This window comes from Nymphalis io, chromosome 15 (genome assembly GCF_905147045.1).
Source record: "Nymphalis io chromosome 15, ilAglIoxx1.1, whole genome shotgun sequence".
In the NCBI taxonomy this organism is placed as follows: Eukaryota; Metazoa; Arthropoda; class Insecta; order Lepidoptera; family Nymphalidae; genus Nymphalis; species Nymphalis io.
In genome coordinates this window covers 4,803,270-4,825,534 of record NC_065902.1, presented here as the reverse complement: position 1 = coordinate 4,825,534, position 22,265 = coordinate 4,803,270, and the positions used below count along the sequence as shown (strand labels likewise).

Here is a 22,265-nt window from a genome sequence, read left to right as displayed (position 1 = left end):
TCATCCAAAAATGTAGCTCACCTCACGATGTTTTCAATGTCGAACACAAAAAAAACACAAGTAATTAAGCTCATGAAAATTAAATGGTGCTTGCTTGGGATTGTTCCCGAAATCTTCGGTTAAGATTTTCGTGTTTAATATTACGGCCATCTAGGCAGAAATGTAATAAATCTGTACAACACAAATAATAATATACTTTAACATGGTTATAAGTACGCAATTGCCATTGCCAACAGGCGTTTAGGTGGCCTAATTGCAATTCTGCCTTCTTTTATTATTGTAGAAAAAATATAAGAAGTCTAAAAAACTTTTAACGATAACAATGCCCTCATCTCTAATATATTTTATTATATTTTTAATTAATTATAATGAACGAAACGACACGTATTTTTTTATGGTAACATTATTTATATCTACTTAATTAAAATACGAAAATATTTATATTATATTATTTTAGAACATACAACGTAAACACAAAACAGGCTTAAACATTATTAAATTAAGGACACATCTGCGGAGTTCATTCACCACATCTTTTTAAAATAATGGGCGTCATTAATCACTTTTCTTATTTAAATAATACAAGTTGATGAACTTTACTAAAAAATATAGAATTAATAAAATGATGACCACAAAAACTACTCGTAATATTTCGTTTGTAGTATTTTGTTTTTATCATTATATACATACATCATAATTAATATTATCAAATCAAATAATTGTTTATTCAAGTAGGCTCATGAGGGCACTTTTGAATCATACAGTCATGTTACAGTATTGAATTAAATGTAAAGCAACCATCAGTTCGGTATGTAGATTCTACTACAGAGAAGAACCCGCAATAAGCTTACTGAGCTTTTTCACCCTTTTAATTACATAAACACCACCAAATATAATTAAATTAATGCATATCCTGCTCAGAAATGAACAAATACTAAATCCAAGTTTTTATTTTATATATAATCTTCTGTTGAGTAATATGCCTTATTTATCAAAGTTTTTTTGACACGTGATTTAACTTTATTAATAGCAAAAGTTATAAATAACCGCTTATGTTATTATAAAATCTGGAATCTTATTATAAAAACATATACCGTAACGTAGGAAGGATTTATTGACGTATACAATGATTGTCACTGTTTTTTTATGCTTATTATTGCGAATATATATAATATTTTAGTAAACATATTGTGCCGCCACTGTAAGTAAACCTACTTTTTAAAAAACAACCCGAAGAAAGTCCCGAGCTCCAGATTATTCCTTCACAGCTGATCATAGATGAATTTTGATAAAGACAAATTAAGCACATGAAAAACAATTGGTACGTGCCGGTGTTCTATCGTTATATATATAAAATTCTACTTGAATAATAATTCTTACTTCACAAGAAAAGTTCCACAGTTATTCTTTGTAGAGTAAAAACAGTTTCAATACCCTGTACAGGTAAAAGTAGTATACTAATCGATAACATCTACTACTACAAATATATCTATGTGTATAATATAATTCCGTGTCCAAAATATACCGTCGATTACTATACAAATATTAGGCAATATATACATACACTCATTTATATAAGATAACAAACATGTACGTTATTACTTACTTTATGTTTCAATAATATTAAGGCCAAGATGACGTCATCAATGTAATAAAACCTCTTTCATTATCACATTATGTTTGACCTTAATTTTTTATAAAACTTATTCGTCTTAAAGTTTCAAGGAATATATACTTCAAGTGATATTACTTTAAGATTAACCTTCCTATGCTAAAATACAAAGGTCATTTTTACTGAATTCATGACAAATATTTTGTTTTGTTTCAAAACTGCGAATTAATACTTGCATATAATTTACCTTTATTGTATATAGAATAATATGATCGACTTATATTTTACTCTACCTACAGTCGCTACAATTTCAAACTTCTTATAATTTAAATCATACATTGAAAATCTATACAGTTTGTTTTTAATAACTCATTAATAATAATATAAATCCGCCTAGGTACAATAATTGCTCTTTTAAATTACATTTGGTATATATATTGTAAACGGTAAGAAGTCGACAACAAATCTCCTGACATTAAATCCATTCTGTCTCGCGTGGGTTTATTTTATCTTATTATCATTATTTTTTGCTCGATGAAAAGTCAATAAGCATCCTCCTTGACGATTATTCACATAACAACTGACTCAGCACCACATCATTGGGATTCCCACTGGCACCGTTTCCGACAAAGCATCCGCCCTCTAACGAAATGAAGTCAGAAAATCGAAAATACTTGTGTTGTCTAAGTCGCATTATCAGTGTCATAGACTCTAGGTTCGGCCTCACAGGAAGCGCCCGTAGGAAATGCGTGTTCTGAGCCCTTAAGTGGGCCCCCAACATCCGGCTGAATATCTTAAAGACTCGCCCCCGCCCGGTAACGCTGTTGAAGCCATTTGGGCCAACAGCAACAAGTCAATTCGAAAAAATAAAAGGTGTCATAGACAACAATAAATGCTATACTGTGCGGAAATGCCCAAAATATTATTAATATAAGAAAATTACTGTTATAACTAAATGTAAGAGAGACTAAAAATTGTCTTGTTATCAAATATTTTCTAAATATGCTTCTGTAATTTAACGTGTTGATATAACGTAAAAAATACATAAATTAAAATAAGTCACTTTTCTGAAATTAAATTTAATCAATTTAATTAATGATCTGTTGTTTTGATTCGTACAGAAAAATTATATGACGTGTTCTATACAGTTCCTGAACGCCATCCGTCTCATTGAACTCTTCTTTTTATTAAGTGTTTTTTTTTTACCTTCTCTCTTTACCGTCCATCATTGTGTTAACGCCCTTTTGCTAAATTATTATAGATCTTTGACCTTATTTGCCTTGATTCTTAATTATTTGTAGCAGTCTTGAATTACTTAATCTATAAGTTGGTATGATAATGATAATATAAATTGATATAATATACATATTTATAGCAATTGTATTCATATACTAGTAACAACGTCTCACAAATAAAACAAATTCTAAAACAAATACTTATATTATAGTTCATATACATTATCAGACTTGTTTTTGATTTTATTTTTTACAAAAAATTAATGAATGTTTGTTCTAGTTTCTTGCTAATTGACTACTTTTTTATAGTAGTAGTAAATAGTCATCGTGTAGCATAACGAAGGCCTCTCGGTTTCTCTTAAGCAGAAATTAATGAAGTGTAATTAATTAATTAAAGTACAAAATAGTGTATTGCAATAATAATATTGAGGTAATCGTTTTAATTACTGAAAAGTAAGATTAAGATAGTTTAAATTTAAAAATCATGCTGTATTCCGGATTTAGGCATAGCTCTAACTCAAATCATAAAAAGACACTGATAATAGTAATGTTTATCGTGATTCATTTTTTAAAACGTTTTACACTTTGCTAAGAAATTTCTTCCTGTTAACGCTATTACATATATTATTTATGTATGAAAAAATTAATACAAAGTATTATTAAATTAACCTTGCAATTGTTAAATAAAAGGAAGTGAATTTTAATTTCAGATAGAAGACCGCCTCGCATGTGGCAGACGCATTAATACAAAGGTCATCCACTTGTGTCGTTTTAACTTCCTGTACTTTTTCTTTTTATACAATTATTTTCTTTATCAAATAAATAAAAAATATATGTCAGATATATATTAGATAGTTGACTAAGTATTTCACATGGAAGTACACTAAGAGTACAAGTTTCATGCTAGTTTTTCTCGGTAAAATCTGCGGTTCGGAAGTCACTTATTATTCAATTTAATCCTGTAACACAAAGAATGTTTTAAAATTGATTTTATATACGTGAGTGTTTCTTCAACCCTTCAACACAATCTCAACTCCACGGCTTACATAGTGCACTAGAATCCCTTGTTACCTAATGTTTGTTTTTCTAATATTTGTAATTAAATTCACTATGATCATTCTGTGATGCAACAAGACAGTTTTGTTGTCGTGGACGATTTCAGACTCCAATAATGTACTACTAACATTGATGTAGTATTTAATTGTAATGTAGTACTAGTTACCACTACACATACGTTGTAATTTGCCAGTTTGTTATGTTCCTTCATATTTTTAAACAATTTAATTATTTGGTAAACAATGAAAAATGCATAGATTACGCAGCTTTTCTGATCAAGTAAAGCAGTTACTTAGAGACTCGTTCATTGTTAATACGTTACCATGGGATCCAAGAAAGTATAAGAAAAGTCATCCGCTGCAATGACACTATTTTAATTTCTCATGCGCACAGTCAATATGTGGAATTTTCTTCCGGCGTTTGTGTTTCCTAAACATTATAATGCTCAGAGTACCTACAAGACAATCGCGTTCCATCATAGGCTGAATCAGTCATACAGAAATTCCACACAAGATATTGAAGAAATTAAAATTTTGACGCATATGTATTTCATTTTTGGTGCATGTTTATTATCTGTTCCACAACAAATATGCGTAACAGAAACGTAGATCATGTATGCATGCCTTTTTTGTTAAATTATCTTATACTATTGTACCGAAAATTTGTGTTTACTTTGCGGACGACTTGATAAATAGAGCCTTAATAGCTACAGATATATTCTACAGATAGGTATGACACTTCTTCGGAGGTTTTCAATAAACAAAACTAGAACGCGATCTGTGTCAGTAAAGTAGAACGGCATATTATAATCTGAAATCAGTAATCTCCTTCTTATGAAAACAAAATAGCTGACTCATGCTAATCTGCGATGTATCCAAAATTACATACAAAGAATTAATTTTATATAGTTTGCTTGGTAAATGAAGTTTTTTTCACTTCGATACCTCGAACGCGAAGCTAATGTAATGTCCTATTACCGCAAGTTTTAATTATATTATATATTTTTAATTATATTTTTTTGTCACTATTAATCGTAAAAAAACCGATTCACCTACACCTTAGTATTAAATTATGATTTATAAAATTAAAAAAAAAAATTAAGTAGTTTATAAAAAGTTACTCAGTAAGTATTAAAGGTATCTTTATTGAAGGAACAGGTAAATCCTATGCTGCAAATAATTACAAATTTCATCACGCCATGTTCATCAACGAGAAGCATGCGTCACGCGTCAAATATACATATATACGTGAAACCGTGCACGCCTGAGCCCGCGCTGACTACCACGCGACGTCGGCACCGACGCGACTGCCTACATGTTTGAAAACACGTCCTCAGGTGTCCATTGAAAACTACAATAAACTGCTTTATATTTACTTGTAATGTATCAGGCAATGTGTCTAGAATAATAGATATATACTTCTGCTAAATCTATGCATATAATATGCAACAGCAAAAATGTTGCCATTTGCACATGAATAGTGTTTCAAGAGTGGTAGAAAGTAGTTTATATTACTATCGATACAAATTCCAAAACACAGTTTCTGATATTTCCTGTATGTCTAAGCACGTATCACACAGAAACACAATAATATAACTTTACTCTTACGACGGCCTAACAAAATGGTTGGTTAACGATGATTATGTCACGATTAAAGAAATCCCATATTCCCATAAAATAAACGATATTTTTAACCGTATTTAGTATAAAAATCTACTTTTAGATTTGATATTTAAAATAAAATGTCAATTGAATTCATGAGTCTTATTCTCGTTTATCGAAATAAAGATTAATTCACATAGACATCAGTCACCATTACTGTAGTGCAAAAGTTTAAAAACAAAATATTCAACGCGGTGTCGAAATAGCCTCAAAATACCTCGTCAGTTAACAACCCCATTCATCATCTGTCACGGAGATGCACACTGTCAAAGCAATCGTGTCGATTTCCGCGCGATACACGTAATGAGATGAGAGGAACGAGCGAGTCGTGAGTGACAAAGGCGGCGCAGATAAGCCTCGCTACGAACTACGTGAGCCGCCAGCGGCCGCCGGAACCTTGAGTGCTCCTTCCCTTGATATAATAATAAACCGCTCAGTCCGGTTCGAACCACTACGGACACCACACGATACGACTTTACAACAATATTCCGCGTACGAACAATGCACCCCGAACGACTTCCCGAGTGATATTTGTGCAATAAAGTGAAACATTTAGCTTGTATTGTGATGTTATGTGCCAATATTTTGTGTGCCATATTAGGATACAAATAAATTTTTAGAAAAAAAATCTTCAAAGGGTAAGTATTACCAAAATATTTCAATAAGTATTTCTTATAGGTTACCCGTAGCTCGTATAAAGAAATATCTATTTATTTTGTTTATTATCTGATTCATAATAAGATCAAAGAACTTGAATTTACTTTAAAGGTATAAACATTTAAAATTCGTGCAAGCCTACCTATATGATATCACTTACGTAATTTTAAATATTTGTGTAATGTTATCACCATTATAATAATATGTCATATACAAATTACTCGACAAAATGTATTTAAACTCGTAACAGTAATAGAAATATAACTTTTAAGTAATTGCTCAATAACTGAAATATAAATTATTTAATTTAAAAAATAATTCTCAAGGACTCAATATTAAAAGTCATATTTCGTTGAGATTGTTTAGCAACACGTAATTAGTTACTTAATTATATATAACAATTAGTACTTAGAACACTACATTGGTTACAATACAAACTTTAAGACGATTGCTGAATTCCAACAACACCCGACGTGACGCCTTTTCCACAATACATTGTGGAAAAGTTGCAATGCTTGAAGGTGACCAAAAAGAAAAAAGGTTTTTGGGACGAGATCGAGTAAACAGTTCAGGCCACATTCCGCGTAAGGGAAATAGTTTTTGATTTATTGATCTTTCAGTTGTGTTTTTTTACGCCATCTTCTTTCTGGCTATGGCATTTCTCTAAGTTCTTAGGTTATGTTGTTAAGCAGTGTTTTGCCAATGCCAAATGTTTTTAAGCAGTGTCAGTTTTATTGTCTATACATTTATAAAGCAAGCTTTGTTCACGCAGTCATTTAATTCATAACACGAAACTTAATATAAACTGCTACTTAAAACTATTGTAACATTTTTCAGTACCATCCCATACTTTTAAAGACAAGTTTCTATCTGAAACAAAAAGAAAAGAGTTTTTTTTTGCTTCTCAAGTGTAAGTTTTTTTAACTCATCTGTAAAAAGCAGGAATACTGGTTTTCTCGGATGCTATTTATAAAACCTAACAAAACTCGTGCTACCGTAACTGGCTATATATGGCTCCTAAATTATTTGTACGCCGATAATAAACAAATAATAAATATCTTATTTAAATTAAATAGTTTTTGTATTAATATGCTCGATAAACAAAATATATTTCAAATTTGCATTCTTCACTTATACGATACAAAAGCCGGAATACACATAAGGGAACGACAATCATCGCAACAATGCAAATAATTATTATCAAACACTTGCAACATTCGGCACACAAGACTACAGCTGCTTGTTTGTAATACCATAACAACAATACGGCTTGATTGTCGTTTAGATCCGAACAATTGATCAAAAAATGTCGTATTCATACATCATTAAACATATTAAATCCGATTTCCGTTGACCCATAAGCTCATCACATATAATGAGGCCAATAACATTTTATTAATGGCTTTATTCCATTAGGCTTTGTATGTCCAATTCAATTATCGATACATACAGATTATTCCCATCAGACCAGGACGAGTCTTTATCCCTTAACTTACTACTTGTTCTCACAAATAAACAACATTGACATTTAATTGACGCGATGGATATCATTGGTCGAGATCTAGAATAATCTATGATATTCATTATAGGTTTACGAAAAATTAACATTTTGAATATCAGCGAAATTGTTATGTATACTTTGGAAGTAAAATTATAAAGTGAATATAATTAGTTAAGTGGATATATAAAAATAAAACTGTATTAATAAAAAACTTGTTGTAAATCATGATGTAGCAGAGCTATTCAATTCTATGCAAATCGTAAGGAATATGTAAATCTAATGTTTGTTTATATTTAACTCTTTTTCGAATATAATATATTTTATATATTTATCATTCCAATTATTTCTTTAAACATAAATCAAAACGAAATTGTTAATTCAATCCTTTATACTTTGAAAAAATAACAGTTAAATCCGAAAATTACAGAACAGACAAAGAAAACTAAAATAGCAGCAAACGATAAATCAAAAATAATAGCATGATGTGTCAACTATTGATCTTATCCAACGTTGCAATATTGTGTTCACTTTGACAATGACCAATCGTAAAGTATATTATTAAGGTAATCTGTAATTGAATAAGATTTTGAAAGTTATGACTAATTTTAATAACGCGATCTTAGAACTAATTCATCACTCTCCCTTTAAAGGAATGATTCTATATTTGTTATCCTTAATGGATGTATTTTAAAAAAATAAACTAAGAAAAATGTTTTTAATACATCATTTAAACATATTAAATAAATAAAATTCGTAATATATTTTTTAAATCGATTTAGTTTGAACAAATATTTTAATAATAAAATCTATTACAGTTTTAATTGTCGCTCACGAACTTGAAACTCGTGACTTAAATATCGATGAAGGCGACACAACAATATAAAATACCCTTCACTCTACATAAGTACTGTAATATTTTTACAAAGTTTATAAATGATGGTTTTTTTAATAAAAGAAAATGTAAACACAATCTCTTCTTTACGTCCACCTTTATACATACTCTAACAAGGGATTTATTTATCTGTACTAAATTCTATATTTCGTTTAAACAGCAAAAGATAGCAACAGACCATATGGTCAAGCCTCCGTCAGTGATATTAATAATATATTTGACTGAATTTCAGAATCTTCTCTCTTACATACAAAAATCAAGATTTCTTTGTTTGTGCAGTATGCATTGGTATACATTCTATACCATTCATTCGATTGCGTTGAAAATTTGGTATGTTGTTGTATTCATGCTCGCGAAGGTTTTCGTAAGGCGAGAAAGAAGTATCGGAAACATTTTTTAACGTTTTTAGCTTAGTTATAACTATTATATAACTTATCACGTAAATAATTTGCTGAAAAATATTCCTACCAAATGCATGTCATAATTTATTTTATATAATACGAATATATAACTAAATATAATATATTTAATTTCATAATTAAATAGTACATACTCAGTATTGGATTTGATTTATTTAGAGGTTATTCCTTTCAGCGCTTGATTAATGTTCTTCGCTATAAATGGTCGACAATAACATTAACAATGCGCCATTTAATTAAACTAATTAGTTTGAATGTAAAATGTTTTATGACTAGTTCATACATTTTACTTTTGTATAGCAACAGAAAAGTACTAGAGGTAACGTGATAGTAAAAGTTATTTAATTTCTTATTATCTAAATACTAAAAAATCTAAATTAAATCTAAATTCAAAAGTGTTATAATGTCTAGTAACGAAGTCCAACTTAAATAGAGATTTTCTCACGTACCGCTAATCACTAGACGTGTTAAATATCGCCATAGGTTTAACTGCACGCTGTCCGTATAGCACCCTTTTTTCCAGATGAAGTTTTACCACCAGATATATTTACAAATATAGCTAAGCAATAAACAAGAAAAATAACCTTTGTCGAAGATAAATGATCGTATTAATCTGCCTGTCAGTTTAATCACTTAGTAAGGTTTGCGCCCGCTTTGTTAAAGCCTTCGACAATATCCATGTAGCAATATAAATTTTACAGTCGAAATCAATATGAGCATACGTTTGTAATGCAACTTATATATTTTTATCAAAAGTAACAAAAACTAAATATAGTGTATAACTTACATACAGTTATTATACTTCTTATAATATAAAGTTAAACAATTTAAGATTGATGTTAAATAAGTGTTTTAATTATTTTAATTTGAGAATAAATAATTACGATACAGGTGGAATTTAAATTGTGCCCCTCGGACAGTAATGAATTATTATGTACCTCCATATGTTAGCTACATTTTATTTTTGAAATAGGCTTCAATGTTATTTGTATACTTAATGTTACAGAGATTGTAATAAAAAATATTTAAGAAAAATATTTAACAGGGTATAAAGAAAAATTGCTAATCTTTTATTTGATTTAGCATGGGTCAGTACAGTTTAAAAATAAATATGATGGTGTATGTAAAAGTATATTATAATTACAAAGATTGTGTTCAATCAAAAAAATTTTAGTTTTCTTGATATCAAAATTATAAGGAAATGTCGTGTAATGGTTTCATTTTACATATTCGAATTTATACTGGTAATGCCTGTATGTTATTGAGACAAAAACTAGAAAATTAATTTGACAATTGATCTTATTTCGACATTGTATATTTGATTGAGTATTTACCGCCAATTTAAATGATTGTTTTAGGATAATTTTTATTTAAAAAATATAATATTAAATAACTTAAAATGACACGGTAAAACTAATTCCATAAAATTACAACTTCTAACAAAAATAAATACTTGCACGTACAACAATCTGTTTAGAAGTCTTTGGCTAATACTTACGTCGAAATGTGTAAACAAAATTTAAAATATTAATGCAGAATAGTAAAGTGGTCGTACATACGTCACTCGCGGCCTTATAGTGACCTCGCGGTACCGCGTACCATCTAATACACGAACTGGCTCATTTGCGGAAATTCACTAGAAAGACTCTGATACAAATGTCATCACTTACATTTTTATGATTTCTAGCTCACGACAATTCCAATATTATCAGCGTTTTTTTTTTTCATATTATTCAATATGCAAAAATCAAACGCAATAACAATAAAGTAATACAACTATTTTTTAAATATCTTATCAAAATTTATAAATAACCTTTTAAAATACATATGACTTTGTAAAATGTCATGTAGACTATATATTTATTAGACTACAGATTTTTATAAAATATTTTAATAAAAATGTTCTCTATAATTATATTTAGATTCAGTATTGGCTAATGTAAATAGTCTTATAAATTTTTTTTTACTAACGAACGATCTAAAAACGAACGGACCGATTATGACGAACTTCCTTAAAATTTCTTTAAAGGCTTTGTCACTAAAATTCAGTCGTAAATCAAGTCGTAAGTAAAATTTGGTATAAATTACGATATTATATATTAACATAGAGGTTAATAATGACCACTTGCTTCACATATCATTTCCATTACGTGATTTACGTTCACTCGTCTCTGTTATTCAAGTAATAATGATTTTCAAGCAATAATAAAATTTATATAGTGCATTCTAAAGCGATTCGTAATGATATATTCCGGTTGTGTAAGAACGGGTAGTGCAAGGTTGCCCACTTACCTACCATTAGCAGGTTAGTTAGATTTTATGCATTTATGCATCTATTTATGAATAATTCTCACTTATTAACAAAACTTTAGCGTCCACCAAGCGTCCGCCTTATGAAATAAGCTTACTTACGTATGATTACGATAAAGTTTCATCAACAGTATTAAAAGGCAATGTACTAAGTATTAACCCTCGAATTAGTTCCGTATCATTTGATGCATTACGAACCGTGTACATTTCTGCTATATAATATTTCCAATTGCAATTGCCTAGCCCTCGAGTCGATATTCCTTTAGAAGGACATCATTGTATATATATTTTAATTTGTCTTAGTAGTCAAGGACTCAAACCAGTTCCTATATAATTACTTAACGAGTGGGAGTTTGTGTTCGTCGATTATTACGCAGGATAAATAATAATTACTTGTATTTTTATGAGTGGAAAAGAGTGACTACTAAATTTCTTGCCAGTTCTTCTCGGTTGAATCTATATTCCGAACCGGTGGTAGCTTTACATTAATTTTAATCCTATAACATGATGTTTAAAAAGTGCTTATAAGATTCTACTTAAATTAAAAACATTCTCTTTCTTTTATTATCAGAATAGATAACATGCATCGGTATAAAATGTCAAGGTTGAATAAATTGAATCAAATAAATTGCTGGCAATTAAACGGTTATTAGGAATCTTAGTATAAAACTTTATTATAGGTTATATAGATTATATTATTATAACTACGGTCATTAGTGCTTGGTGTGGGATTATATTATATGGTATATACCCGACCAGGTGTAGCAACATTATCGACTACAGGAACAACGAACAAATATTTAATCGTCTCACACAAAACCAAACCCACCACACTCGTTTATAAACGCTGTCCGAAATAAACCCGATCGAAATATTAATTACATAGTCAGAGACGTTATCTGCACAAACAGGCCAGAATTCTCTTAATTCTCTTTGTGTGGCTATCTAACTTATATATCTCATTACTGGGCCTTGGCTCGAATACCGAATGTCGGTAGTTATGCTAGGCTGTCATTTGAGAAGGTTGTACCAAAGCACCACTCAATGCAAACTTGTTACAGTGGAGTTGAAGCCCACTAATGTCAGCACCACTCACTTGAAAAATTACCGGTCGCACAGATGCCTGTGATCCATTTATCCACCTATTTGATTTATGATTACTGTGCTGAATAAGCAATGGAAGTCCGAGTAAGCAATTAGTAAACGCTCTGAATGTATTTTGCGAAATAGATCCGCGTACCAAACTTAGATTTAGCTCCGATTCAAGTGATATTTAACCAAGCGTACCAATTGCACAAAATGCTTTGCATCAAAAACACTATACAAGATTTAATATTTTCTCTAATCTGATGCTATGAGTCGTGCCTGTTAGTAATTTCCTAATACAAACTGTTTCAACTCGAAGTACACGAGTATTAAACAATATTTTATACAGCATAACAACAAATGGTTTCGAAATTCGGCGACCCAAAAGACGTAACCTCGTAATGTCTTTCCAACATAACTATAAAGCATAATTTGTATTATCTTGGTGAAACGGATGCTGTTCGCGAACTAATAGCAAGGTCAAGTTCCGACTCGATCGGAACTCACATGTCTGTTATGTAAGACCGGCTCTCGCACTATTAAAGTGTAAAATTAAATAATTTTCGTCGTTCTAAAGCAAATGGAGCTAATTTAATTTTCTGTATAACACATTTAAATTATTTATTTTGAACAAAAAATTATAAGTAATATACTGTACTGTATCCTTCGAATGCTTTTTATACATTCTTAAATAAATCCTAATGTTGATAATACGTTCTCATTATCATTTATTATTACTCAGATACGTAATTTAAAAAAATAAGGTATATAATAAGTATGTTATAATGTAACTAAAACACATTAATGTGTAGGATATATATAAATATAATATCAGTTAATATCTAATTTAAATAAGCGATCAATGACACAGAGTCGTAAATTAGTAGTCAAGTCGTTCAATCTCCTGTATCGTACCACAAGAACTCGGTATAAACGACTCATCTTAGAACTCGTTTCCGTATTGTATACTGTGATTACGCGAGTGACTTTCACCTACAGATTAAATAAGTCTCTTCGAGACGACACTGACACTACAACCCAGTATTGAAATTTTGATCAATATTCTGACAAATAGTAGTAAAATGCAGCACAAATATGTTTTTACATTATGTTCGTTTGAAATTTTAGACTTTAATTTTTACTTTATTTTATATAAACAAAAAATTCGTAGAAGTAATGATAACATCTCAATCTTAAACGAATATTGTGGGTTCAAGCCAAGCAATGTGTGGTAGGGTTTTGTGCAAGTCTAGGTAGGTACCGAAAAGCAGAAAAATTTACTATTGTTTATATACGGTTTTAAAGGAAAGTAAGCCAGTTAAATTACAGGCACAAGGGACAAAATATCTTAGTTCCCGTCGCATTGGCAATGTAAAGATTGGTTAATATTTCAGGTGGCACACTTTCCAGTCTGCCTACCTAATACAATAAAAGAAAGCACGCGCCACTGAATTTTCGTACACTTAATTTGTTTTTATGAGGAAACATGTGTTGGATAAAAATCTTCCACATGTATCAACCACCCAGAGTGAAATAAGCTCCTAATCTTTCCCTCAAACGGAGTGGAGTCCTTAGCCCAGTGGCACATTTACATGCTATTACTTTTCATTACTTTTTTATGTTATGTGTTCATATTATATATTTATATTATGTGTATTACATGCATTAATTAAATTAATAAAAGATTAAGTCATACACTCGTCGGTACAAGTTATTCGTTATGCTTATTCGTTAGCTGTGAGTTTTAAAGGCCATTCATAATAACATTAACTGTGGTTGTTGTTGTTTGCTAATACTTTTACAAGGACAAGTACAAGCTTACAAATAATAAGTACTTAACATAAGTTCCGTATTTAACAATAGTTTGAAATTTAGAAAATCTTTTATTTAAATGTTAATTAATAACATAAGAAGAAAACATATGTGGGAACATTTATATTTTTATTATAACTTTTTGTGATTTTATCTGTAACTCGGGGTAATAACTTTATATGTTATTGATATGATATTCACCAGATTGCTTATATTATTATTCATTAAGAAATCATACAATAAGATTTTATGATAAGAATTTATGGAAATATTAATGATGTCTAAATATAACGTGGCGGTTTAGACTGTTTCACAAACGTTTGTTATGAAACCATGACAAAACAGATTGTCATACTTGACGGTCGGTTAATCTTTAAAAATCCCACGTCTTAACATTACCACCAGTTAAGACATGAAACTATTATTGCTTAATGCATTTATTAATTTAATACTTTTATTTTAAATTAAAAACATGCTGAAGAGATTACGCCGTAGGTTTATTATTAAAATTTCTTATCTTATAGAAACTTTCTTTAATTCCTTTGTATATGAATTATTAATTTCTTTAGTATTTTAAATATGTTTATCGGTAATGTATAGTTTTTTTTAATATTTTCAATTTACAAAGAAATTATTTATCTGGTTTATATTGAATCTTTACAACCACGGTTTATATTTACGAGATGGACATACGATATATATATTTTTTTAAATTGTAAAATTATTGAATTAAAAATTATTATGTAATCTTAGTCGGAAATTTAATTTTTAGTTCGCCTTTGGCCTATGAAAACTTTGTACGTATTCATTCAGATGTCATAAGATCATAAGCACAGTCATGTCTGTATAGATAAGTCAAAAAGACAGTTTTTACGTAATATATATGTACATATATCTTATAACATAAGACACAGTAAAGGCATTTTGTTTAAAAAAAATCAAAGTTTTGGACTGTTCTTGTTTGACATAAAAAATCATAATTGATCTAATCAACCTACGTTACCTTTATAAAGATCTAATATATATTTATTTCAAGTATCTTCCTTAAATATTTTGTACGTGGGTTTTAATTTCGACCGTCAGTCGATACTTTCGAACACATTACAAAAAAAAAAATTAGGTTATGTTTAAGATAACGCATGATACGAAAAAGGCGTAGGACGTAGTATATATTGTGTATACTATAATAAAATCGTCATTTATAAAGAAAAATAATTAAGTGCGTGCTTAATTTTTTAGGTTTCAGTTTTATCCTCAGTTGAGATACATCAATAATAATAAATAAGATAAATGATTTTCGAAATCCGTTTAATTTTATTATTTATTTTCTATTATTCATAGAAGTGTGCAAAATATTATAAAAATGATAGAATCATAATTATTAGCATAAAATTCATTAAGACACGTAGAAAACCTCAGCCGAAGCAGAAGCAGGCCAGTATGTCGAGAGTCAACAACAAAAGCCTTTTGTTTACACGAAATATTTAATGATTAGTCAAAATATCTTTAGCAAATTTAGGCTAGCAGGCTAACGGACTATGAAGGCGTTATATAACAGCATAATTAAGAACTTACTAGATAAGCTTTAAACATTTGAGATATGATATCTATCAAAATATAGACTATTTATTAAATATTATTACAAAATATATGGTAACAAATTTACATTGTACAAAAATTCAATAAATAAACCTCATATTTAAAAAATTATGCTCTATTCAAATGAGATACATTTTATAAAACAAGGTTCTTGAATCGTTTTACAGTAATAAATATGAATTATAATGTATTTTATGTATGTTTTTCATATTCTAAGCACGTAATTGACGTCACACATGGAAACATAAGGCAAGGTTAAGTCACATTAGGATCATTCCAACATCCTCATTGTAATGTCCTTGCGTCTGACCGGCCATCACTGGAATCCTATTATTAGTCTTAATATAGGAAATTAGTAAATACAAATGTATGAGATGAATATACTCCAAAAACGTAATCAGTTCGTACAGCGATGAATTCTGAATAGGTATATATAACATAGTAGCTGCCTTTCCCGACTCCGTACGGGTAAAATTCATACAAACTTTTCTCTCCCGATTCCTCCATATAGTTGAAATTTTTTTTAAAACTTTTCTTAATGAATGGCTTAAAAAAGCTTTCTAGATTCAGTAATTTTTTAAATTACTTAAAATTTGGTTTACAAAATACTTTAAAATTTGGTTGTGCGTTGATAGAAGTCAGGACAAACTATTTTATATGTAGCTATTTATATGAAGATGGCAGTATTTTAAGACCACAATATTATTTAAATTACTTTTTTGTATCAAATGCTAACTCATCTCATAGTAATAATAAATATGAAATAAAAACTCGACAGATAATTAATAAACAAGAATATTATGTCACATTCATATGAATATCAATATAAATATTGAAAGTTCATGGAATTGAAGGCCTAAATGCCGAGACATAAAATAATATCATTTAATACGAATTCAATGAAAATGTAATTAAATAGGTACCAACTGCGTAAAATAAATTTCGTGGTTCGACAAAATCTATTAACAAAATGTTTGAGTTAATATAAAATATAATGTTTTCATATCTAATGCGTAAATTTATTAACTTCTATCTCATAATAAATCATAATTTATTTAAGTTCAAAGCCATCTCGTTATTTTTACCCTATAATTCAAACCGGCCCTGACTTGTCGCCCTTGCCTATAGAGGCCGGGAGTATAGCGACCTTAAGGCTCAATGACCGATGCTGCTTCCGGAACAGGCCAGCGTCTGTATTTATATTAACAAAGAAATTATTTTAAGCATTGTTAATTTGAAACAAGATATATACAACCGAACAAAAAATACAATTAAAAAAAAATACTTAATATGTTCGTATTAAATTCAATCTATTTACTGTCTTATTGCTCTAGTAGCTTGCTTATACAGTTGCACATTGGGTCCGAATTCGGATCCCAGGTCAGGTCAATGAAAAGTATAGGTTTTTTTTCTGTCGAAAAAATTAAACAATTTAAACGAACGACAACAGAAAATTTTAACAATAGCGGTCCGGAGTAAAGAAATTGGTAGTGATTACACTGCCGTGCCTTAAAGTAAGTCAAGCAGTTGGTATTGTGGCTGATCTCACTCCGGTTGATATCGTCAACAGCCAGTCGTTATCCATTACTGGACATAGTTATCTCCTTAGTACGTTGCAAAATTTGTCTACACGAAAAACAATTTTATTTCAACATGTCGTCTATGTCATCGTAAAGGTTCCTTTAAACTTTGATTAAAGAATATTCGGAAATCGTATAAGCAGCTTCAAAAATTACAATCAACTGTACCTCTTAATAACATAGATAAAATATATATAAATCAATACGAAGTGGCGTTAGATATATAGTAAATAATTTAAACTCAAGCTATATAATGTCAATAAATAACATTTGCGTTTGCGAAGGTTAATACAATAAATAACATTTGCCTTTCAATATGCCATAGTGTTGTAGTCGATTCTAATAATAAGAAGTTGTCAAGTTGTTGTAATGTATTTTAACCTCGCATATTTCAACAATTACATGTTCTTCCGGCTGTCAGCAAAAACTAGGAGCATACGAAGTAGTTTCCGATACGCCTTCGCCTGCATTTAAAAGTATTTATGTCAAGATCTCGTCGTTTGTAAGGCCAACAAATTGTTTTTAAGTGCGTTTTAAATACTTCAAGCAAAATATTATATGTTAAACAAACTAAATGAGTTTTTTAAACAAGAATCCTATTGTACTACGACTAAGGATGTATTCGTTAAATAATGTATTCATTATAATATGATTTTGTCGAAGGCTTTACCGCGTAAAGGTTAAATATATATTTGCATGAAAATTAACATTAACCTATGAGTGAAGAAGGAAGCAAAATATAAAATTATCTATGATCTTATTTATTATAAAATGACAATAAGATATCATCTCCTCCTCCTAAAATACTGAACTGCATCAAAAATGATACCTGATTTATTATACCGTTTGTAAGCAAAAAAAACGACCGTCAAATTCTAAAAATAATGTCTATCTATCGGTTACAAACTAATGTACTAAATAAATATCATATAATACCCGACATTCGATGCCTATATATCATCTGATAAGACTCCTGTGCCACATCCTATTGTACGCCCATGAGCCTATGTCAAAAGCCATCACGCAAACCTCATCAATAATTGTACAGTTTCATCTGCATCGTATCAGTTGCTTAGGAACGCTCGGCACATATATAGAACTACTCATAATTTTCAATGGTAAGTATATATATCTCAATAAATTAAGCAGATAATAAACATATTATATATTTGCAACAGATAAGAAAACACCCATAGAATAGAATAGAAGAATACTAATATAAATTCGTACATATACTAAAAACAATAATTACCTTATACTTTCTGGTGACTGTTTATAAAATTAGGATTTAATATAAAAACTAACAGTATATAAAAAAATCTATGCTGTTTGATTTAAGGCTTTACGTGATATTATCTGACTGGCTAACAAAGGCCACATATACTTTAATTGTAAATAGGTACCAACAAATACAACTATACCTTATTTTATATACTAGCAGTGCCCGCGACTTCGTTCGCGTGGAACTTTGTATGTGTAAGAACTGACGGTCTGATCAATGTGGGCGATGACTATAACAGGCGTTGTGGGCGCCTGTATGGCCAAAATACAGGCCAAAAAAATTATGTAAATATATATACACCATGGGCTAAAAAGTAGATTAGTCTCATTCTTCGACCCATTAAACTTTCAAAAAATCATGTCGATCTCTTACTCTGTAAAAAAAAGAATGTGTCCTAAAAAGTAATCCATATACTATTCCAATACCTACTAACTTATTTATAAGAAATAATTGAAAAACATTTTAAAAAAATAATTAAAAATGTTAATTATTAAAAAGTATAATGATACGTTGCGATATTACAAAAACATAAAAAAGCAGTTCGCTGAACACAACATATGGAGCTGATCACGCGTATGAGCCCGGAGCCGCGCAAGTCGCAACACGCTACCTCGCAGAGCTACCGACAGACCTCGTTACCACACCCTCCCTCCGCGCTGCGCACTTGATCATTATTTAGCTGCGGTATTATTTTAAAACTGTGATATCTCCTTGGATATTCATTGAAATCAAATTATTTAAGGGCAATTTTATTCAAAATTAAATACTCGTGATGAATAACATATTTATTAAGATAAGAATTAATACCATGTTTATATGGAACAATTCCGTTTTGATTGTTGCGTAACTATAAACATCTACGCAGCGCACTCAACGGAAGCTCTCAAAGCAATAAATTTTTCCGTTTTTGCAACATTTTGCATTGATGCTACGCTCCTATGGTCGTTGCATGATGGCTATCAAACACTAAAATAATTTTTAAATTCGAACTAGTAGTTCTTGAGATTAAGGCGTTCAATCAAACAAACTCTTCAGTTTTATAATATATGTATAAATCAAAATAAAATAAGGTATATTTTAAACAATAAAAAACACATCAAATCTGAACTAAAATTGCTTCATCCCAAATTAATTTTTAATTAAAACTCTAGATGGAACAGAAAAACAGCGTCTTAAATCGGATTGTAACGATGGATAGCGTTAATCGTGTCAAGAACGATTCATGAAAGGAACATTTTTGCAATTCATATCTTCGCATTATTTAAAAGAACAATGTGAACCACCGGCTATGTTTATTTAAAATATACGATATATATCTTAAGTAAAAACACCTTGTATATTTATTTAATAATAATTCGACTCTGTGAAAAAATATGATTTCACTGCATTCCATCTTGAATGCATATCATAAATTAAACTCCTTCGCTGCTTCTTTATAATCTTATAAATCACTGTTATCTTAATAACTACTAGGGGAATTTTCATTTTGCATACACCAACAGACGAATTGATAAAAAAATTATAAAAAAATGTATTATGATGCTCTTAGACAATTATATGGAAAAGATACTATATGTCTATCTAGTATAAAATGTATGAAAATAATAAACAATTTTGACGACATTTTTTAACATGTTGCCATACCTTCTTAGCAATGCTTAAAAGTAATTAACCTATTCTTTCGTGGTTTTAACGAATTATCAATAAGAAATAATCAGTAAAATAATTTAAAAAAAAAACAATATAAAAAGCCTTTGCGAGTGCCATCTGAGAAAAAGTATTTAAACAATAAAACTAACTTAATAGATAAAATTTTATTGAAATTTATATTTTAGTATCGAAATGTTTTTTATTAAACTTTTAAATTCATCTAATATAAATTTATGAATACGCGTTGTTTTTATAATCAAACACTAATTTTAAATTGGTTAATTAAAGTTTTTGTTGTAAATTCCAGGCTGGGTGAGCGATGAAGGGGTGGTTTGACGCGTTCCGCGAGGAAGGCGGGCCGACCCTGTACGCTTATCACAACCGCACAGCCGTCGCAGCCGACATACCGGCGCTCGCGTTGCTTGTTGCCGCACTCACACTTTACCTCGCATTTCTGGCGGTTTTTCCCGGCATCAGGAAGGAGGTGAGAGAAGGTTTCGTCTTTTGTTTACATCTTATTATATAAATGACTAGAATAGTAATTTGAAATTAATACTAAAGAAAAAATGTCAGCAAACACTGACGTGCAACCAATATGAGGAGACTGGAGGGACAGTTTTTAAGTATACTCTCGGAATATTTTATGTTTCGTTAATTATTACTAATACATAATTGTAATCATTATACGGCTTAGTAAGTATTATCTACATATCAGATCAGATTTGAATAAATATATAAATACATAAAACATACTTATCGAAATAAACACCCAGACTCGTGGCGGATCTAACCCGCAACCCAACTGCATTATCGGGCCAGTCATTTTGCGTTAAAATGTTCAAATCACGTTAATATTTTCGTGGTAATTAAAATTAACCTTGAATTATACTATTATCCCTAAGGAACAGCATTTTATTTTTGTTTCCTTAAAGACTATACAGCTTGATCAAGGATATTAGCTATCATTATTTTGTAAATTTCATTAATCAATTTTCTCAATCTTGTACATCTGAATATCTAATAAACTTCTAAATATTTAATAATAAATATAAGTTCACAACTTTTTTACAAATTTTATTTTGTTTTTCAGAGATTTTCGACATTTACGATCGTCACCCTTAGTTTATTTGTTGGGACTGTAATTTTAGGTAAGGAATAACTTCTTTATACAGTAATCACATAAATTATTAACAAATTTAATTACAAATGACAACAATTAAAAAACATGCTTTTATTTAATTCAAATAATATTTAGAATATTAAATTATATTGTCACTAGGAAGAAAAGACCCACATACAGGTAGGTTAAATAAAAGCTTGAATCTACAAATTATCAGCATGCTATTAAATCAGCCAATACTAACATTCTATTCATTGGCAGATTTGTAAACAGCGGAACACGTTCGTCAAACGACAGACAGTCTATATAATAAGAATAATAATTATATGCCTTACTTTTAAACGTTTCCTGTTTTTTTAAACACTGATTTCGCTCTTTCTGTTATTATTGATTTAACATTCGAAAGAAGAAGACAACATTGTTTAAATAATCACCCGCTAAGCAACGTCTATAAGTATGGCGTATAACATTTAAAGCATACATACGTGCATCAAATTAACGTACGACCGTAAATCGGTTTTTAACATATCACGAAGTCAGTTCTACAGAATAGCACCAGCCATTATTTAAAATACTTAATACTTGATTCTATTAATCGATTTCCTAACTTTTGTTTCCTTTATTTTCAATATACTCATATTTTAGTTATTTATAACAGTACAACATACATAAATATAAGTTACCAAAATGAATCAAATTAAAAAATTTAAAGTACATAAAAATATTTTAACTATTTTCTTTCCTTATATAATATTTTATAGTTTTTTATGTGAAATATTTTCATTATTATATT

General features: G+C 29.6%; 1 protein-coding gene across 2 annotated transcripts in view; it reads left to right on the top strand.

Moving 5' to 3' along the window:
• Nucleotides 1-22,265, top strand: part of LOC126773565 (dual oxidase maturation factor 2) — a 49,197-nt gene that overhangs the window by 23,227 nt on the left and 3,705 nt on the right. Inside the window, exons 1-3 of one of the 2 annotated variants that reach the window (XM_050494519.1) lie at nt 5,995-6,202; nt 20,660-20,836; nt 21,443-21,500. In XM_050494519.1, coding sequence (XP_050350476.1) covers nt 20,672-20,836; nt 21,443-21,500 — 223 coding nt within the window. In that variant the 5' untranslated portion in view covers nt 5,995-6,202; nt 20,660-20,671. Of the gene's footprint in view, nt 1-5,994; nt 6,203-20,659; nt 20,837-21,442; nt 21,501-22,265 lie in introns of those variants that run through there. The other variant, XM_050494520.1, reaches the window with a different exon arrangement.